Genomic DNA, 21,158 nt, shown 5'->3' on the forward strand with positions numbered 1-21,158 from the left:
CGTGGCGAGTGCACAGAGCGCGCACATGCTGTGTGTACACTCGCGAACGGGGCCACGAAAAACTTCTGTCACACCGTGATGGATGAGTCTGGGCTCAAAACGTGTTGAATATTGCATGGAGTCTGGTGCAGCAGGAGATTGCTAACACGGCGTCTGCCGTGGTTCACTACGCAATGAGCTAGTTCTGTCTTTTCTACTGCGCGGGCGAATTTTCACGTCGATATCGTGCTTGGGGAAGCTGGGAAAAAAACAAGCCGCATTGAAGGCATCAGTGGAAAAGACGCTAACAGTCGAGTACAATTAAAGCTAATTAGAAATAATAATGGATGAGTGACGAGTATGTGATAACGTGGGATATTTTTCAAATGAAATATAAATATCTATATGTATGAAAAAAAAAACCCACCTAAAATCGCACTATTAGTTGTGGGGGGGAAAAAACATTGAGATTTTATTTTAAAACCCAGCAGCATTACTGTAGCGCCGCGTTAATCCAACAAGTTACCTTGCAGCGGGGATTGAAACTGGCAGCTAAAACAGGAATTAAATCAAACATGAGCATAAACAAACACTTAAGAGACTCCTTATACTTGACACGCACAATTGTCAAGCCACAATGGAAGCCTGCGGTGTTTGCACTGCAAACTCAAACGTGGGTGACTGAAATATGCTAAATAACCGTCGGAGTTAAATCAGGCCGAGAATCTCTCCCACTAACGGCAACTCCGACTCACGCGCGCTACAATCAAAGGACATCTTCATCGATCCAGACGCAGTAGGGGGAGTAACACACATGAAGGCGGAAATAAAAAAAAAATAAAAAAAGGAAGAAAAACATTGTAAGCACTGTGAAGGGCGAGATGTTATCAGAACTGAAATGCTGCAGTGCGAGGGAGTCGGCCGATAAAAGTAGGACAGCGTCATAAAAGTATAATGCTGGTGTAAAAAGGAGAAATAAACAGCACGCACAAGGCGATGGACTTAGCGGGTCCATGTAGGTGACCCATAAACAAAGATGGGAATACTCGCCCTCAAGGTAGAATTAAGGACAAAAACAAGTCTGCCATCGCTCACAAGAAAGCGCTAACGTGTTGTAAAAAATGTTAGCATTAACATGCACGCTGACGACAATTTCATTTCGTAGGAGAACGGAATTATTTTTGCCACGTGAAATCGGGGAGGAAAAAAGAAAAAAAAAACGCTTCGAGAAGTATTTAGGGAACAATATGCTCATTATTGTGGTTATGGTTTGCACTATGCCTAAGACAAGTCAGTATGATGGAACACAGCACTGCAAACTAAAACCACAATAACAAACATTCAAGGGAGATGTTACCTAAAATAAATGACATTTTAATTGCTTGTCTGCAAATAATTGGCTCTCTGGAGTGCCTGCCAAACCATCCCAATATCACCCAAGTGTGAAATTAAACAACTAAGTCAAAATTTTCTCTGAATATGTGCCTATAAACACATCCTTGTGAATTTCACGAATTGTGATGTCACAATTTGGTTAATTAGTTATTAATACTACTACTCTTAACTACTCTGTTCAGCAGCTAGGCTAGCTAAGAAGCAGAGTTAGCATAAATTTGCGTTAGCTAAACGTATAGTAAGTCTCTTGAAGTTTACAATATTCCCCCCCCCCAAATTAAGTAATTTAAATCAGTTTGTAAATCAAATAACACTTTAAAATGTCATTTAATATGTCAAATGAAAATGACTGATCCATGTTGACAGTTCAAATACTGTGTTTTAAATTGAACCGAGTTCTAACAGAAGATTTTTACATGTCAAATCTCAATCAAATTTTGCTGGTGTACAGTACCTAATGAAGCGTCCAAAGAACATAGCCGTGAGTGATTTAACGACGCTGAAAGTCGATCAAAAGCAGCCCGAGTGGGTGCTCTCTTGTCGTTACATTAGACCAGTGGTTCCCAAACTTTTGCAGGCTGGCGCCCCCTTTGGCTCCCCAGTGAATTCCTAGCGCCCCCCTCCTACCCCCCCCCCCCCCCCCCCGGCACATATGTAAAGAACACCTCTTTCTTGATATTTGGTTTGCTGCAATTTGAAAAGACAAAAGGTTAAATGGTGGCGGACGTGATCTAAGGCAGTGGTCCCCAACCTTTTTTGCGCCACGGACCGGTTACATGTCAGAAATATTTTCGCGGACCGGCATTTATATAAATAAATAATACATTTATATAAATAAATAAATAATACATTTATAATATCATTACCATTACGTTGAATTAGTGGGAGCACTGAGTTTGTTTCTCAGAAACGAGCCGGTCCCATCTAGACGTAATCGGAGACAATGACACCCGAAGTGATTTAAGGTTTGTCTTTTATTGCAGGATGCTTGGTCTCCATGTGTTGAAGCAGTTTTGAATGCTTCACTGCCTGGTTAGTTAGCCTGTCGCCACATATTAGCTTTGCGGGCTCGACTGGGGAAACATGTCACGTGACCGGGACGATCGTCTTGACCTGAATTAATTGATCGTCGATAAAAAAAAAATTCTGTGCGGCTTGGCGGCCCGGTACCAAGTGACCCACGGACCGGTACCGGGCCGCGGCCCGGTGGTTGGGGACCATTGCCCTAACCAGCTCAACACAACACAACACGGCGCGTTCTGGCGAGTCCCCAATTTCATGTTGACTTGAACTCAAGATGATGTTGACCGCCAGAATGCGGTTTTTATTATAAGATAAAATTCTGAACATTACAAGCTTGAAATTACAAACCTGAGCTTTTGCTTTTGTAGCTATGCTGTCGTATCTGACTGGGCCAGAGCGGCGTGCGTGTTGTGTACAAATCGACTGCCGCCCCCCTACCGCCCCCCTACCGCCCCTTTCTTCCTCACCGCCCCCCCAGAGCTTTCCACCGCCCCCAGGGGGGCGGTACCGCCCACTTTGGGAACCACTGCATTAGACCGATTGAAGCCAATGCACTTGGCCGAGAGCGGTTTTATTATTATGCACGACACAAAACATCAACGTCCTGGCCAAAATCAGTCCATTACTGCACCTGACCCCCCTCAAATAGCCTTGTCCTAAATTGGTGCCGGCCTCCATTTTATGGGACTGAGAGCAATAACATTAGAGACTGCACGAGCGAGTGAAGTCGCTTGTATCTCAAATCATTTTTTGCCATTGAAATGAATGGAAATGACATCGAGCCTCTTTTGTGATCAACTGTTTAGAATCTGCCACACTGCTGCTTGTTATCAGGTAAATTGAGTCATGTAGCGCTTGTATGTTGAATATTTGCTCTTAAGTCAAGACAAAGCAAAACCACTTGGCTTGTATTTTTAAAATTCAAGTCTGATCACATGATCTGACTATGCACTGTCGTATCACGATAACGATGCTAGTTTTCTTAGCCCGTTGTTTCTTATTAGCGTTAGCATCAAGCAAATGGACATTACCTTAGACACATTTCCTGTTTACCACACTTCCCTCTCTCGCCCTCTAACTAAACGATGATTGCAGCAGCGGGAAAACCCAGCAGCGATCTTATAGTACACGACGCTATTATGGTCACAGTATGAATGAGGTATTAAGTAACAAGCATTGGGTATTAAGCATAAATCTTCAGATTAGGTATTATGCGGGTCTGGTTAGAGCAGGTTAGCCAGGGGAAAAACCACGCGGATTTACGCCAGGCAGTTAGATTAAATCGAATAATTCTTGTTAGAGTGGCAATCTTGTTGTTTGTGACGGCCGGCACTTCTTTAGCCTCCAAACTAGCCAGATGGCGAATGAAATTCACCTTATCAGGGATTAAAAAGACAGACTTTTTTTTTTTTTTTGCTATCACACACTTGCACGGCTATTAGCGCGGTGCAGACGGGGAAAATGTTCCTGTAATAATTGACTATTCATCTCCATAATCCTTTGCGCAGGCACAGGTCAGCCCGCTACTTGTCAATACGAGTCGACTGTAAAAATGGATTTTGGAGGGGGAAATATGCAGGCTCCCCTGAGTGAGAAGGAGTCATTTTCTAAATGACTTGTAAAACAATTAAAAGGTGAGTTGCCTGGGGCTAAATTGAGGATTTTCATTTCGGATCCTCCATGATGCAGCCAGTACAGTATAAACAAATACACCAGCTTTAGCACTACCGTAATTCGACTTATAGTCCGAAAATTACGGTACATGGAATTGTGCGTGTGAATTATACTCAATGGATTGATTAATGTATTCAAGTCAAGTCAAGTTTATTTGTACAGCCCTAAATCACAAGCAGTCTCAAAGGGCTTCACACTTTTTTTTTGTACAACAATTGTATTGTACAGCAATTTAATCAGTCTAACCAGTGAGTTTAGTGTGGTACGTTTTCTTTTAATCTCAAAGGCACCACTTTACCCAGTTTGCCTTCCCGCCCCTTCTGACCTACTGCGGAGCGCCTGCTGCTTTAATTGAATCCTGCACCTGTTACTGGCAGATACGGTGCATGGGCAGCAGGGGGCAGAATGGAGCGCGACACGCTACCCCGAGCCACATGCTGAAAAGTTAATGGGCATGAAAGGGGGTTACAGTCGGCGAGTAGGAGAATGTGATTTCCAATAGTCCAACCTGTGTGTCTAATTCTCTGAGGTAGTGGTACTAAATAGTTTGGACTTGGGGAAAACAAAAAGTGCTCCGTGAATAAATGGTTAAATGTATGTGACATTATTTATAAAAGATAAAAAAAATTACAAACTAAGGCTGTAAGGGTCCAGTGTACACTGTTGGTTGTATGGCAACACCACAGGGACAAAAAGAACGATACGGCAATATTTTGTAAAATATAATTTTTGTTGCGGACGAATTACGCGACTAAAATTTAGCATAAATAAAAACATCAGTTGCTCTGGAGTGTGTTCTGCATGATGGAAAAAGGAAGAGAGAAAGCAAGCGAGAGCAAAGTGGAGTAAGAAGTGACAAATGGGTTATTTCCTGTAAAATGAGAATTTAGAGTTAAAGTTAACCTGCTGAGGAGCAACAAAGTGACAAGAGTAATGCTGAGTGCGCTTCTTCTGTTCCCTTCAGACTACAAGGGGGCGGAGTCAATGGATTGAAAACACACAAAGACGCTTTTTCACACCCACGCACACAATGCATGCGCTTTTCAGACAGCGGTAGGAGGCAGGTGTCAAATCGGAGCCTTTATCGAGTCAAACGTCCACCCCGGAGAATACTTTTCGCCGAGAGCAGATAGCGGCCGTTTGCCAGCGAGCCTTATCGGCCTCCGGGCGACGCCAGATGACAACCATGTTGGCTGGGATGCGTCTACTCGGGCTACAGATGACAGGAGGCCATTCTGGGCCTTGACAGACTAAAGGCTCAAGTGGCGGCAGATTCGAAGAGAGCGAGAGCTTTGACGTAAATAACACAGTTGCAGTTCACTCAATCGCTCAATCTCTCAACAAAACATGCCCGATCAAAATTTTTATCCAAGAAGGGGTAAAAAACTAGCCACACTAAAAGTAAAATCTACTGAGTTACAAAGACTATCATCTATCAGTAGCTGAACCAAATCCAACTTGCGAGCCAAAACGATTAGCTAAAACACACACTGACCCTGCTCGGTGAACAAATATTGAATTCAAGTGAATTTGGTCGCGTTCCTTTTTATTAAATAGGTCATGAATATTTGAACGGGAAACAGTCGACAAAATCATTCCCAGTCACAGACAAACGGGCTGGTGATATTAATTGAAGTTATGACGACGTGGAAAAATGTCTCTGAAAAGGTCGAGCACTTGCAATTGAATCAATATCTCCACCTGTCCTTCACTCTGTCGCCATCGCCGTCACGAGCACGTTAAAATGCCGAGGGTCAATCCTAATGAGGCTCGGAGCCCGTCGTCTCCATAGCGACGGTTGTGCCTTGATCTCACAATGCAACCTCTTCACTCCTTTGCCATTCACTTTTACAAATCACAGGTGGCGACTCGAGCGCGATTTACGCGCCCACTCCTCCCGGGCATGTTTTTTTCCGTCTCGAGAAGAAAAATTACAGCGTGGAGGTTCGGTCGGTCGTGACAGGGGGAAAAAAAAATAAAGGGAACGCATGATGACGAGGGAAGGGCGCCCCGTGCGACTGTCAAGCGTACGGAGGTGAAAAGAAGCGATGGCGAGAAGCAGAGGTGCGTGACGCTGGCTCCTAAAATAGACGGCAGGTCCAAACACGGCAAATGCATTTCAAGTCACCCCACCGACGCCGTCCCACACGTCATCCCGATCCCAAACAGACGCCGTTAATTGGACATTTGCGTGCAAGAAGGGTTTGGAATGTTACAATCACATAGAGGTGAGGTAACAGAGGAAAAACGCTGTTTTCCTCTTAGTGTTAGTGGGAGGAAGAGGAGTAAACAACAACCGGTCGAGTGAGGAGGAGGAGGAAGGGAGGAAGGAAGGGTTGGTGTCGTGCGATGCCTCTGCATGGAGAGCTAAGATGGCTGCTGGTGCTGGAAAAGAAATGTGGGACACGTTCATGGACAGACAAAGGGTTCCTTTGACCAGTTGATGGTCTAACAGCTGATACCCCCCCCCCCCCCCCCAAAAGGCACGGGGGCCAGACAGGGATCAATGGGAAAAACATTGTCATGAGAAAAAAGGTGTATGACCTCAATCAAAAATATCTCAAATGGATGTCCTCAGTCTCAGTGAATACTTTTTGTCCATCAGGGGTTTGTTCATTTGGATTCGTTTTGACTTTTCCTAAAATGGTTCATTTACCGTATTTTCCGGCCTATAAGGCGCACCGGACTATAAGGCGCACCTTCAATGAATGGCCCATTTTAAAACTTTATCCTTATATAAGGCGCACCGGACTATAAGGCGCACCATTAATGCATCATGTCAGATTTTTAATCCAAATCAAATCATTCTCCATTTTATCTTTTTTATTTCAACTTCAGACGGAAACAAATGACTTTATAATCATAAAATAATGATCCATAGTCTTTTTGAGTCATGATTCATAGTCTTCAGCGGGCCACTTTCATGACACAATGCTTTGGGGCAGTTTAAATTTAGGAATTTGGTCCATATATAAGGCGCACCGGGCTATAAGGCGCACTGTTGGTTTTTGAGAAAATTTTAGGTTTTTAGGTGCGCCTTATAGGGCGGAAAATACGGTAGTTTATTTTTTTTTTAATTGGAGTTTTTTTCTTTTTTTATATCGGACATGAGAATTTCTTCAGCGCAAAGCCTATGTTGACCTACACTGGAGGTTGAATCGACTTTACTACTGCGAATAATGCTATGCTGCTATGCTATATTTTGATTTATCATCACTGCATTTTTCACCGGCATAATTTGGCCAAAATGAATAATACAATAAATGAAACACTGCTTTACACAAGTGGATTTCGCCCTTTTAAACTTGTGTTACATTGTTAACATATTTCCGTTCCTTTCAAATCTTCTCTGAGATGATTAAAAAGAAGAAAAAAAAACACATTAGTATTTCATTAGCTCATCTCTCCTCCCATTTGGTCTCTTCTAATCAGTACATTTCAAAAGTTTTTGCTGACATTTTTGACCGTGGAGGACAAGCGCTGATGGCAACTCTTTGCCGTTCGCCTCAAAGAGTGGCGGTCAGGGCCGATTTTTTTGGAGCCGCTCGTGATTGAGGCTGATTGGGGCTCTTTAGGAGGCCCCGGCTGCATTACAAGGAGCTCTGAGTGCTCCTCACGCGGTGACCGCATACCGCTTTTCCCGTCCTCTCCGGACCCCCGGGCGCGGGGCTCGAGAAAGGGTCGGGTGGGCTCGCGGTAAAAGAAGAAGAAAGCAAAGCCAAGGCGCTGGCACACTGTAGAAAGAAGAAAAGAGGAGGCGGGGGGGGGGGGGGGGGGGAGTGTGCAAATTGACGCCGCTTGAACGGCCGACGGTCTGAGAGATAAACCGACCAAGGAAAGATGAGAGGAAAAAGAAAGGTGATGACGGACGAGAGGTGATCATGATGAACCTGGAGATGGGAGCTAGCTTAGCCCGGTTAGCATGTCACTTGGACAAACAAAATGAGACAAATGTCTTTTTATTCCCAGAGCAGAAAAAAAAAACGGACGTCGTTGGCATGTGGGAATGAGATGATTCAGTGCGAGTGCTTTCATTAGAGGGGGGAAAAAAAATGAACCCATGTCCAGTTTATCTCTCATTGATTATTTTGAAAGAGGGCCAAGAGAGTGTGTGCGATTTTCAGCTCGCTGCCATCACGTGGACATCTAGAAGGATTTTAGACTTTTTGGTTATAAACTCCAGAGAGACAGAAAGAAGAAGACGGCGGAGGGGTGGGGAGGAGGATCTGGACGTCATGAGCACACAACACAAGGTGCTGGGTTGTAGGAAGGATTATGGGGGAGGGGAGGGGGGGAGGAGGAGGAAGGGGCGAGCTGTGGTTGTTATGTTCATAGCGGTCGTTACCTTTTTGATCCACTTCTATTCAAGCGTCGGAAAAAAGAGGGAGACAGAGAGATAAAAATAGACAGACAGCGGAGGGAGAGAGAGAGAGAGGGAGGGAAAGGAGAACGAAAGGAGCGGGGGAGGGAAAAGAGAGATTAAAAAAAAGGCTGGCCTTTCTCTCATCTAACTTATCCTGTCTGTCTTTTAGCTTCTCAAGGCGACGGAAATATGAGGAGATGGGGAAGGAATTGCCTGAGCTAGCTTGGAAATTCAGTTCAACTTCATCAATAATGTCGAGCCCCCCCCCCACAACACACTCTCGACCCGACCTCCACCCCTCTGGTTTTGCCACACCCCTCCCCGAAGTGCCGGCGCCTGCAAGACCTGCTGGAGGGAAAAACAACCCTCCTCGAAGTCCTCTTCAGCTGCGGAGGCAAAAGAAGACAGGAAAAAAGAATGAAGAAGAAATGGAAATGCAAGATCAGGGATGGGCCCGTTTTTAGTTGATTAGAAAAATATTATTAAATTGAATGTACAATATAATTCTATATTAATCGTAAAGACTAGACAGAGCCCGGCTGATTGTACAGGTGGAGATGGAATCCTCGCCTTTTCACTCTCTCCAAGTACAGTTGGCGTGACATCGATCACCCCCCCTCCCCCTTTCCCATCTCTCTCACTCATATAAAAGCAGCGGTGCTTTTTGGCGGGCGTGCGACACGCCAAAGCGGCGCCAAAGAAAACACGAGCGCCTCATCTTTGGCTCGCCTAAACGTTGCTGGCTCGTCACAGAGGGGAACAAACAAGCGAGGGCAAATTAAAAAAAAGGGAAGGGCATGACTGAGGGGTCTCCTTCTACCCACAATACAGAGAGCCCACTATACTGCCATTAATGGCAGCCGTTATCGGGGGCCATCTTTATCCATTGCGCTCGAAACGAAGAAAGCCGCCATAATGCCGCTCCGGGGTGCGGGCTTTCCACATTCGGAGGCGTGACGAGTAAAAGTGTCAGCCACCACGCTGGCTCTCAATTACTGCCTTGATGGCAGCGCAATCGCTCCTTTTCTATTAAACGTCACGGGCGAGGGGTGAGGTCACGCTCGTCGCAGCATACATCGAGCGAGCTGACACCGAACAATACGGGACGGCTCGGCCGGGGGAACAATCCATTTGGAAGGCTAAGCCTGTCAATATGTTTGTTGTCTCCACTCGGGGTGCAACGGAACACCGAAAATCGTTTGGGTTCCCAGTAAACGGTCGGGGGTCGCCATTGGGGAATGAAGTGAGAAACGCCGAGCTGCACATTTTGGGCCGAACAAATGATGAACATTAAAAGCTACCAAATCTGGGAAACATTTGTGAGCTGAATTCACTGAAGTGAACTGCTTGATGTCAACTTGACTCATTTTCAGTTCCATATTGGCGCTAGCTCATCTTTTTCCCCCAAGAGGCACTCAAAGGGGCTCACTCCGTTGGGGCTAAAGAGTAGGATAGCATTTTATGCGAAGAATTTGGTTCAGCGAGTATTTTTTTATTTTCATCCAGTAAGAGCAATAACTAGCACGTTAGCGCTAGCAAGAAATGGGTTACCTGGTTATAATAGCTGTGCTTCAATATTAATGCTAAATTATTATTATTATTGTCATTATTATTATCATCATCAATATTATTATCACCTATCTTTTTGTCCACCCAACTAAAATCTTTCTAAATGATTTCAATCACGGAGTGAAGGTGGCATGATGGCAAAAGAGGGAAAAAAAGAAAAAAAAGGCTGCATAGATGAAAAGGGTAGAAGAGGTGACTGACGTCTGTTTACTTGATTTTCTTTCCTGCCGCTCGTCCTGAGGAGAAAAAACAGAAGAAGACGGAGAGCACACAGAGAGAGATTCAGCACATGTGGCTACCTGAGGACAAACAGCGATGCAGACTATTCACGAAAGACACCAGGCGAGTTTAAGGCCACCTCGGTCGCTTGCGTGATTGCTTCGGGCTTCCTCGTCTTTTCAGAGCCCTTTTGAGAAATAAGCCGCGGCCCTCGCTCTCCTTAATCACTCTGCTCAATGCTTTCTACAAGCCTATCAATTACTCCTACTCTAATGAGCAACAGCAAAACACACACGCACACGCGCACACACATTGTGCCGCCCTTATGTGTCCTCTCCAGTTTCTTCAGCCTCGCTCCTTAACAAAAGCGTCTCATTCGCGCAAACGTCGAAGGACGATACTTAATTGCTAATTAATACAGTTTGTTGAAAATGTGTCGTGTTAGAGTCAAAAGTGGGGTAGGGGAGGGGTTCAGGGGTCACCCACAGCCTCTTTTAATGTCAAGTGAGTTGGATCGGTACAATTTTAGCTTAATGACGACGCTTTAAAAAAAAATCTTCATCGAATCGTCAGACATTTTTTTTTTCCTTAACCCTTTCATCAAAGGATATTTAAACATGTGCAAAACATTTTGATGAGTAGTATAACTCACAGGCACATCTTCTTTATCCTCCGCGGAGAAAAATATTACTGTTGCCGTGGCTATATAAGGCGGCTCCCCAGGTTATTATTCCCTATTCTAGCCTTTTTGTATTCGGGCCACAATCGAAAACTGATGCAAATATGAACATAAAAGTTGGACAGTGCGAGGCCGAGTGGCGATCCACCACTTTTAACGCTCGTGTAGACACTTTTAAAACCGCGGCTAACTGGATGCATATTAACAAGATAAATCACAGCCGGTGAAATGGTCTAATGGCTCGGACCCGGCCGCAGCGGATAGCCCCACCGGAGAGCGAGGTGCTGGGTGGGTGGGGTGGATCAATAATGATAAAGTGCCGCGCTCCGGGGCGGCGGGGAGGACAGGTGGCGACCTCTCGTGAGCTAGATTGACTTTGTGTACGTGTGTGTTAATGGGGCAGGGGTAGCAACACACCGATTGATCGGCGATGTCTTAATGGAACGCGGGAGTGTTAACAGTAGCGTGAAACCGAGACGGTCAAAGGTGGACAAAAGTTTTGGGACGACAGTCACTTCCTGTGGAATTGTTTCTACTGTCTGGTTAAGGTTCAATGTTAATAATAATGCTATTAAATGGAAAAGCCATTGTGGTTAAATAATTAAAAGGTCTGTCAGACTTGAAATGAATGTGTTCAATATCGCTAAGCAATTCACAAATGGACAATTTCAAGAATGCTTTTTACTCATCGGACCTGCCGCTCGGTCAAACACGCAAAAGAAATCGAAATAGTTTTGTGTGAAACAGGCTTATCGGTAATTAGGCTCACACAGCCGGTGTTGTCAAGGCGATCGCACGGCGTGCTAAACAAGCGTGTCCTGTCAGAGATGTGCGTGTCATTTCCTGCTGTCACGTCCCCGCTTTCAGGTGACTGGTAAACATCTCGCCGACATGAGTCACCAAAAACAAAAAGCGTTTGCCAGACGGTGAGTGAACGACGGGTGCAACACCGGAGCGATTAGAAGCAGCAAATTCAATTAATCTTGACAAATCTCTGCTGAGGCAGAACGGAAAGGAGCCGCTCGTCGCCCCTCCCCCTCGCTGGTAATTAAAAGTGACCGAGTTGAGCGGCGGGTGACCGACTTGAAGTGTTTGGGATGAGCGCTTTGGAATGCGCGAGTCAGTTCAGGTTTGTCAGTCTGTTTTTTTTTTTTTTTTTTTTTTAGAGGACGGGAGTAATTGACTCCTCTTTCTCATTCCAGACAGACCTCTCATCACAGAAGGGGATCAGCTTCCAATTTTCTAAGCCGTGCCGTTCTTCAGATTCAATCGACAAAGTTTGTCTCCTTTTTTTTCCCCCTTTCTTCTCTTTGCCCTGACAACCCAGGATGCAAGGAGCAAAAAAAAAAATGCAAGTCAGCAGCTCTTTAATTATCCGCTTGATTGCTTTACGGCAATAGAACAAGCAGCCAGCCGGCGGGAAGAGGACAAGGTGAGCATGCACAAAGACGGGAAGCCGAGTACAACAAAGCTAGGCGCGTTTCTGCGACCTCTTTGAAAGATCCGAGAACGTGTTAAAAAAAAAACAATACCGAAAAAATAGGGTTAGTGGACCCCAGTAAGATCTTATCACAATAAGAGTATGGGAATTTGCCCAAGATGGCTGCTCCAAACCAAAATGGCGGCCTTCCTTGACTTTTTTTGCACATCCCGTTATGCTAGACACATCCACCGAAGTTTGTGTGGATCGGCAAAAATATTCCCCCAGCTGCCTTGAACGCAGCCCGACAACGACAAACCCAGCGATCAAAAAAGGGACTTTTCTGTTTTGTGTTGCACAACATCACAGGAGAAGAGCGCGAGGGGCGAAGGACACTGGAGAGGACATTTACACTTCCCAAGCATGAAAACATGTTTTCTTATCGGCGGCCGCTCTATCATTCCCTCACAAGGTAAACTGAAAGGTGCGAAAGCAGTGAGCAGAGGAAGGGGCGGGGCATAAAAGCAAGCGCTTGCAACTCCCTGAGTTTCTTTGAGCCTCCCTGAAAGCTTTTCACCTGCAAAGAAGAAAGAGAAGAGAGAGTACGCCGATGGAGGGAGCGTTTGGAATGGAAGAATGATGAGGGCGGGGCGGGGGGGGAGGTCGGATTTGAGGAGCTCGGAGGATAAACAGGGTAGGCGAGCACTAATGAAATCGAGCGGAGACCTGAGAGTGAGGTCATGAGGAGGAAGTAGAAGAAAGCCAAGCAGGTTAGCGGCGTCATCCTCATGCTTCGCTGGCACCTGAGGGGGGGGGAATAAAAAAGACAAAGACAACCCGACCGACTCCCAAACCACCCCTGACTTTAACACCACTTGCACCCACACATCCGGGCCGAGGCTCCACCCCCCGCCGTCAGGCGATCCTGCATAGTGGAGGGATCGATTGAGTGGAGTAACACCAAAGTGTGTGTTAGAGCACATTTTCACATGAGGGAGGTTCAACACAAAGCCTATAAATCCTTTTGCCTGTCTATGCAAAAAAAAAAAAGAAAAAAAAAAGATGTATGTGTATGTGTGATGGGGTGTTTCCATGGCGACGTTAAGAGACTGTGTGCTATCGTATGGCGTGTTTGTGTTAGTGTTCCCTCCTGCCTTTTCAGTTCTTGTTTTGATTGGGAAATTAGCAAAACAGCAAAGCGGCTCTTAGGCAACACGAGAAAATGTCTTGCAGTCAACATGGTTTTTTTCCCTGTCATCTTGATCCACATAGAGAAAAATAAAACTCTAAACTAGGGCCCGAGATGGATTTTTTAAATTTTATTTGGTAGAATAAAATTTCAATAATCAATTAATTGATTGATTAATTTAACAGAAAGTATAATGAATAAAAGAACTACTTTTTTGGTCCCCAAAAATATGAATTACTAGTTTGCTTTGCTCTTTAGTGTTTATCTACTGTTTTGCAGATTTAGAACGAGTGTGAAACCTTTTACAGCGTGTGTGTGTTGGTGTGTTTTGTGTGCGCCATCCACACAATGCGCGTGTCTGAGCATCATGAGGACTTTGAAGGGTTGGCGCAAGAGCGGCAAAGGGGGCGGTGGGGGGCGGGAAACTCAAGCGGAATGCTCTTGTGAAACGCTTGTGAAAAAGCGAGTGTACTCACTGTAGGGGACGCACTCGTATTGGATCTCCAAGTACTTGTAGGTGCCGGGGCAGGGGTCTGGGAACACGTCGGACCCGGCCACCACCACACACTGAGTGCGGTTGTTACACCTGGATGGGAGAAGAGAGGAATGATAAAACTGAATAGAAAAAGCAGAAACAGTGGAATCATAATAATAATAATAATAATAATAAATAAAATAAATAAATAATAGCAATTATAAATAACTACACCAACACCTGTGTCCCAAAAAGATGATAGGAAGATGAGGGGAGGAAGCACTTTCACACTGGATCGATCATGTGACAGCCGCACCAGATGGGAGGGGGGGGGGGGGAGTGACGTCAGAGCCTCCCTCTCGTGGGGCATCGTGAGTGGGAGCAATTAGAGGTGAGAGAACATGGAAGGACGAAGGCAAACACTCCTCGCCGCATGTGAACGGGGAGGGGGGAGAAAGAGGGAGAGGGGGGGGGGGAACCATTCGTATGCGCACGACACCTCCATCTAAAGTGTACGGCTTCATGCCTTCTCACACACACACACACACATAATCCCGTGTTTAAGCATTTCTGCCGTGTTGTCTCCTAAACCTCCGGTGCATTCACACCATCTCGCCGTCATGTTCAGTGCTAGTTCTCCTTGCTTTGCCCGCTCGTTTTTTTCCCTCTGAGAGAGAGCTTACCTTTACACCCCCCCTCGCGCCTCCATTACATGCGTGATGGATAGCGGGGAGAGGCTTCGCATTGATCCGTGCCCGGCTCAGAGGAAGCGGGTGCGGAACGCAAACGCAGAGAGCATCGGCGAGAAGTCTTACAAAGGCACTTGAAACAACACAATCGAAAAAAAAAATATATATATATATATATATATATATATATATATATATATATATATATATATATATATATATGTGCATTCGTAGCGAGACCCACTTGCACAAGGATGCTGACTTGAGTCATTTGCTCACAGAGGATGGAACCAAACAGCTCAAAGCAGATATGTAAGACATCCAAGGTCAGTGGTTCGCAAACTTTTTACACCAAGTACCTCTCCTTTCTAGCCAGCTAACTATCTAGCTAGTTACGCATCAACTCCTGCCAATGAGGACTTAACCTTCTAGCTAACTAGCTAGTTAGTTAGGCATCAACTCCTTCTCCCGAGGAGGCATTAATGTAAGGCTTTTCTTTGCCTTAAGTTAGCTGTCTTGGAAACTGGTATCGGCAGCTTCCTCAAGTACTCAACACCTAAAAAAGGCCATATCGCTCCGATACTGATTGTTGATCTAAATGAATGTGAAGGTGTACCTAATGAAGTGGCCAGTGAGTGTATACGAACACGGTGCAGACGGACCTTTGTGACATGATCTTGATGGCGTCGGGCAGGTAGCACTGCACGTTCTCCATCTGGAAGGGGTCGGCGTCGCAGATCTTGTCATCCGTGCGTCCGTAGTTGGCCGTCTCGATCATGATGACATCGCTTCCCGGGCAGCGCAGCTCGATGGGGTAGCCTTCGCACGCCAGTTCTCGGCGCATCAAGCCAAAGGGCATCATCGACCGGCTCAGCGCTGTATGGGGAAGATGGCGGGAGGGGGAGTAAAAATTATTGATAAATCGACAGACCTTGATTCTCTTAAAGGAGACGCTTTACTACCGGGCCACGCTGTAAATATGAGGTGAGGTGTCAACCCGGGTTCTTATCCTCTTGGAGCACATAAAGGAGATACTAAAGCATAACCAAGTGAAAAGAAATGAACTTCAGGGCTATCTATGGAGCTCATCCACAATAGGGTGGCGGCTAAGCTATCACTTAGCGACATGAGTCAGGTAGCAAGCTGACCACGGCTAGCATAAGTCATGCTAGGAAAGCCAAAATTATTATTATTATTTATGAGTTCAATTCCTACACAAACACTTGGATGGTTAGATCTCCAAGGCTTAACAATTTGACAGTTTCTCCTATGACATGCACAAAAAAACTGGCGCTCTGTTTGTGATTGCGTACTGGCAGGCGGGACTCTTGTGAGACAAACTGTGACAGTGTCAAATGTTAACAGACTCCTACGCTCGGAGCTCACGGCGGGGGAGGAGGCGGGGGGGTCCTGCGCTGGAACCTCGTGTCAGAAACGCAGACGGGAAGGATGGTAAAAATCAAATTGTCAGTCTGCACTTTTGTTTCTGCTCTGTGCGTGTGTTTGGTTGCAGCTATTTGACATGCGCGGTGGTCGGCGAGCGAGTGAGGGGCTTCGGTGTGGAGCCAGCAGGGAGCAGGGGGGTGCGTGGGGTTAATCGGCCAGCTAGGCTGAGAGGCATGAATGAGGGCTTGGAGAGGTGCTTGGAGAGTTACTTGTTGTCTCTCCAGCACACTCCTCCACCGCACACCTTGACACCGCCTCTCTCGAATGAAAATATAAAAATAAAAACACACAGACACAGGTCACCTCTAAATATGCCCCCAAAAAAGTGAAATGTATCAAAAATGTGCCAGTGAGCTGCCGATCAAAGATATCCTGTCAATGCTAGCTTGAGTCGCTGTCCATGGTGCTGAACTAACAAGACTTGTTAGACTGGCAGAACAAGAATTTTGTTACTGACTTAAATTGGAGTGTGGGTGCTTTTGCCACCTCAGATTGTACTGGCACAGTGCCCATTTGGGTCAATGTCGACATCAGTCGCCCCCCCCCCCCTTCCCCCCACGTGCTCCGTAGCCGTGTGCTACATGATTCACTGCCAATTGACTTGCTCGTATTTCTAAATGCCACCCATTGATGCGGCGGGGTATGTGTGTTGGTGGGGGAGTTGTGTAACTAACTCCCATCAGGGCTGAATGACTCACGCACGCACACACACGGTAAATTTTCTGCCGCGCCAGCATGCAGCGCCAAACCACAAAGACCGAGATGCAAAAACGCATACTCATTAAGAGACGCAGAGATGCAAACAGCAGGCGAGGCAAAAATAACAACCACCCCTATGTGAATGCAAAAAAAACCCAAAAAAGAGTGCAAAAACATTTTGTGAGACACACACACACACACGGTAGAGTGCACAGCGGCGTGCGATGTCAGTGTGTGGCCTTGTTCTCTTAACAAGCCCGTGGTGAAAGCACACCGCAGCTGGACAATGATTAGAAGCTCACACTGAGAGAGTCAATGGAAGACGGGGGGGGCGGGCGGGGCGTAGGTGAGTGATCCCACTCATACGAGAACTCTGCACGCACTGGAGGGAGGGTGAAATTTAGTTTTTTTCCGCATTGCATAACAATCTAGAAGCGCAATTGCTAACTATGACAAGTTAAGACACAATTTCTTTCTATTACATTAATGGGTCGGTAAAAAAAAAAAAGAGAAATTCCTGCGCTGTTTGTGATTGATAGCGGGTTGTTTGATTACTGCCGTATATGCTTATCTTCTTGTCTTTGTGTAATTACTTTTGGCTTAATATCTGCGCGCCTGCACGGCGCCGTCTATCATCCCGTTTTGACGCTCAAGTGTTTACTTTTGTCACACGCCGAGGCCACGTTCTAATTTCATACAGAGTGGCATGAATGAAGACAAAAGCCATTAGTTGCTTCAGGTAATTTGTCATTGGTGCTGCTGCTAGCAGGTCACAACATTAGGGACACTTGCACAATCAAATTCAAAACATTATCACAAAGGAACTAGTGTTTGAGGTTGTTCCTAATACTGTGGTGGAATTTCTTCTTCCGATTTGCATTTTTGGGAGCTCAACATGCCTGGATACACCTGACAGCAATTCTACAGATCGTTGCTAAACTGGGTGGACAAGTCCATCATGACTGGACCCATGAAAATATCTCAAGAACCCTTACTTGAAATTGAACAGGAAGTTGGCCATTTTGGTCTGAAGTAGCCATTTTGGGCAATATCCAGGCTTAATACTTCGCCAGACTGCAACTGGGGAATTGGTCCAAATAGGTTCCAATCGGAAGCAGATGTGAGAGCCTTAGTTGCCAAGCTTTTTTTTTTTTTTATGCTTACGCCATCTAACTTGGGCAGTGCGGTTTTCGTCAATATTACTTTTTTTTCTTACAAGAGTTGGAATTCTGAGGGGGTTCTTATTTGCCGGGGGGGGCTGATTTGGGGCAGTTGCATGGGGTTTTATTAGATTGTGAGTGTACGACGAGATTACAGCCATTATTACTCTTGAAGTGATTCGCTGCTGAAACTCACAAAGTTGGGAAGGTTTTTTTTGCGCTGATATCAGCACATCAGGCTGCACTTTGCATTTGCGTTTGAATGGAGTGCGACTTTACTGATGTGTGCATGGCTGTGTGTGAGGAAGCGTGTGCATGCAGCCAGATGGCCGGAGGCCTCGCTGGAGAGGAACTGAGCTGAGACGAGATGAGCAAAGGATGAGTTTGGACCGGCCATGAGCTACGATTGTCCTTCACTGCGCGGGTATCCATTATGATTTCAGGGTCGCCGCGGCCACCTAGCGCAAACACAAACACGCATTGAGCATTGGGTCGCGCGTGTCACAACAACCGGATGACAAAGTGTCGTCCTCAGCAGATTATGACTCATCTCCTATGGCAGTGAATCTCAAATTGTGGTCCAATTCTCATTATAATACATTTGTTTCGGTCACTCTCCGTCCAACCGCCCACATGCTAGCATCACGGCAGTGAATGAGTTAACGTGGGCATGATGGCAGTACCATTTGGAGGTGGTTCTTGGATTTAAATTCAAATTCTCTGATTCTATGGGCTGATCTGCATGGAGGACGGCACGCCCGGTATTACTCCAGGGCGACGGGCATGTGGGTCTGAAGTGCTTGCCTTTATAATGGAAGCTACAAATTAAGAGCAAGAGAGAAAGATGATTGGATTTGAATCATTATCCTCGCACAGTAATTAATGCCTGAGGGTGAATGGATGTTTGGACCGTCAGACAAGAATTTTTTCTTTTCCATCCCCTCTCTCTCTCTCTCTCTATGGTTTGCTGGTTTTCCCACCTATTACGGCACTCGGCGGCCGCTTCTCTTTTGTTGCGCCAGACTCAATGCGCCGGCAAGACAAGGACTCTTAGCCATTAACGACGCTCGACGCACAATGAAACGGAAGGATAAAAAGTTCCGTCTTCAACAAAAGGCTGCATTTACACGGCAGATCAAGTAATGCGTCTAGAGAGCTACTTTTTTTTTTTTACTGAACATAGGAAACAAGTCAGATCCAAGCAATACAAAACCCTGTAAACACAAGTTGGGACATTGGTAAACACTGATACATCCTCCCCATTGGTTTCAATCAAGGTGGCAAATTTCAACAACATTCATCTTAAATTATGCTACACATTCAAACTGTCATAACAATAAAAGTTACGGAAGTTTTTCCCAGTCCGGCTAAATTCCCCTTGACATTCCCAGAGAACTATTTCACATGCGGTGCACAACTTGATCCCGCCGTATCCACGCGCAGCTGTCAGCTTTTTTGGACGATTTGGAAGCTTCAGCTTTTGGGATTTGTCCAATTTTTTTTCTTCCCGCCCAAATCTGACGGTGGGATGTTAGCGTTGACATTTCTGACAACCTGTGCAGAACCCCTGAACATGTCTAGAAACACATATCTGGTCAATAGCTGTCCGTGAAGTGAAATGTGATTAATTCAATCTAGTCCCTGAAAAGCACTTAGTTTAATAAAAGAAAATCATCACACTGTAAAGTATTAAAAAAACGAGGAATGTCACGGGTGGCGTGTCTTCATCAGGGCATCCGACTTGTGGCGCTCGCCCGCCAACTTGTTGGCTTTCTGGACCCGTAATGTGACGAGCCACGCTAAGACCTTCTGTCTGCTCCAGCACTTATCTCTTAATGCTGCTCATTAGCATTGCACTCAAGCATAGCGCCAAAGAAAAGTCAAAGCGAAGAAGTGCCGGGAAATTGCGGAAGTCAAAGTCCCGCTTTGTCTTCTATCTTCTTTGTCCTTCGACTGGCCTCCATGCCGGCCAGGAACACAACTCATCCTGCATTCACGGGGGACAGCGATGGGGGGGGGAGGTTATCCCGACGCAGCCGAGAAGCGTCTCTGGCAATTCATCAGTTTAGCGGGCTCGGATCTTCGCCACTCACTTAGCGCGCTAAGTTAGCCTAATGAGTCGCTAGAGCTCGGCCTGTCACCGCCGGCCGCGGCTACGACTGCCACATTCGCGCAATCGCCTTCGAGTTGAGGGGCCGCGACATTCCGAGACAAACCTAAAGGCCTTGGCGAGCTACATGATGTGGGCAAAAGTATTGGGACAGCCGGCCCATTAAACTGATGAGAAAATGCAACCGCTACTGCTTTTGGAGTGGGAATTTCTGCCCAGTGTTGGACAGGGTTGAGGTCATGGATCTTCTTGTATCCATCATGCCAAATCTGTTCAATCGGCACCTCAGTGAGATACGGCTTCGTGCTGCCTACCGCCTTCAAAACGATACAAAAGGAAGCAGTGACAGCTCTCACGAAGGCTCCAGTGACAGCCAAAACTGTCAGTCAGCGAGCTAAGAAGATTTCCTCTCTCTCTCTCTACCTTGTTCTGTTACAGTATGTAAATTTCTACTCTGGAATTGTGTTTTCAGGTGCATGAGCTCTACAAAAAGAAGTCCAGAGGCATCTTTGTGATATACACATACATTAAGAAACACATTTCTAAATTCGCCGTCTTGAATTGATTCGGAGGTGTCCCAATACTTTTGTCCATACCATCGACAAGCTAATAATCGGACAGCCAACTGAGATGAGGAGTGACCGTGTAGGCGACTCACCAGCCGCCTTCTCCTTACCAGGGTCAGAAGACTGAAATACTGACAATGATGAAATGTGATCACAAGAAAGGCTCGAATAACATCCTCGCCAAATGAATGGCATTACAGAGCAATGACATTACATCAGTCAAGGGAGAATCAAACAAGCCTCAATTGGAAAGGACATAAACAAGTACTGTCTCATATTTGCAAAAATACCAAAACATAGTCTCATAGGCAAACAGCCCAAAAAAACTCATCCGGATTCGACCTCCAGAACTCCCGCTTGTTGACAAACTTTGCTTTAGGGGGACCTAGCAGGCATGGCGGGGGAGATTAAGACAGCCACTGGGATGCCAACACACACACACACACACACACACACACACACAGTTGAGGAGCGAAGGCGAGACGGGACGTGCTCATACTGTC

General features: G+C 45.9%; 1 protein-coding gene across 4 annotated transcripts in view; it reads right to left on the reverse strand.

Moving 5' to 3' along the window:
• Nucleotides 1-21,158, reverse strand: part of adgrl1a (adhesion G protein-coupled receptor L1a) — an 82,392-nt gene that overhangs the window by 18,396 nt on the left and 42,838 nt on the right. For 3 of the 4 annotated variants that reach the window (XM_061302526.1, XM_061302524.1, XM_061302525.1), the window contains exons 3-4: nucleotides 15,337-15,550; nucleotides 13,987-14,096 (exon numbers count right to left, since the gene is read on the reverse strand). In XM_061302526.1, the coding sequence (XP_061158510.1) occupies nucleotides 13,987-14,096; nucleotides 15,337-15,550 (324 nt within the window). Of the gene's footprint in view, nucleotides 1-13,047; nucleotides 13,247-13,986; nucleotides 14,097-15,336; nucleotides 15,551-21,158 lie in introns of those variants that run through there. The other variant, XM_061302528.1, reaches the window with a different exon arrangement.

This window comes from Syngnathus typhle, linkage group LG17, assembly GCF_033458585.1.
Source record: "Syngnathus typhle isolate RoL2023-S1 ecotype Sweden linkage group LG17, RoL_Styp_1.0, whole genome shotgun sequence".
Taxonomy (NCBI): Eukaryota; Metazoa; Chordata; class Actinopteri; order Syngnathiformes; family Syngnathidae; genus Syngnathus; species Syngnathus typhle.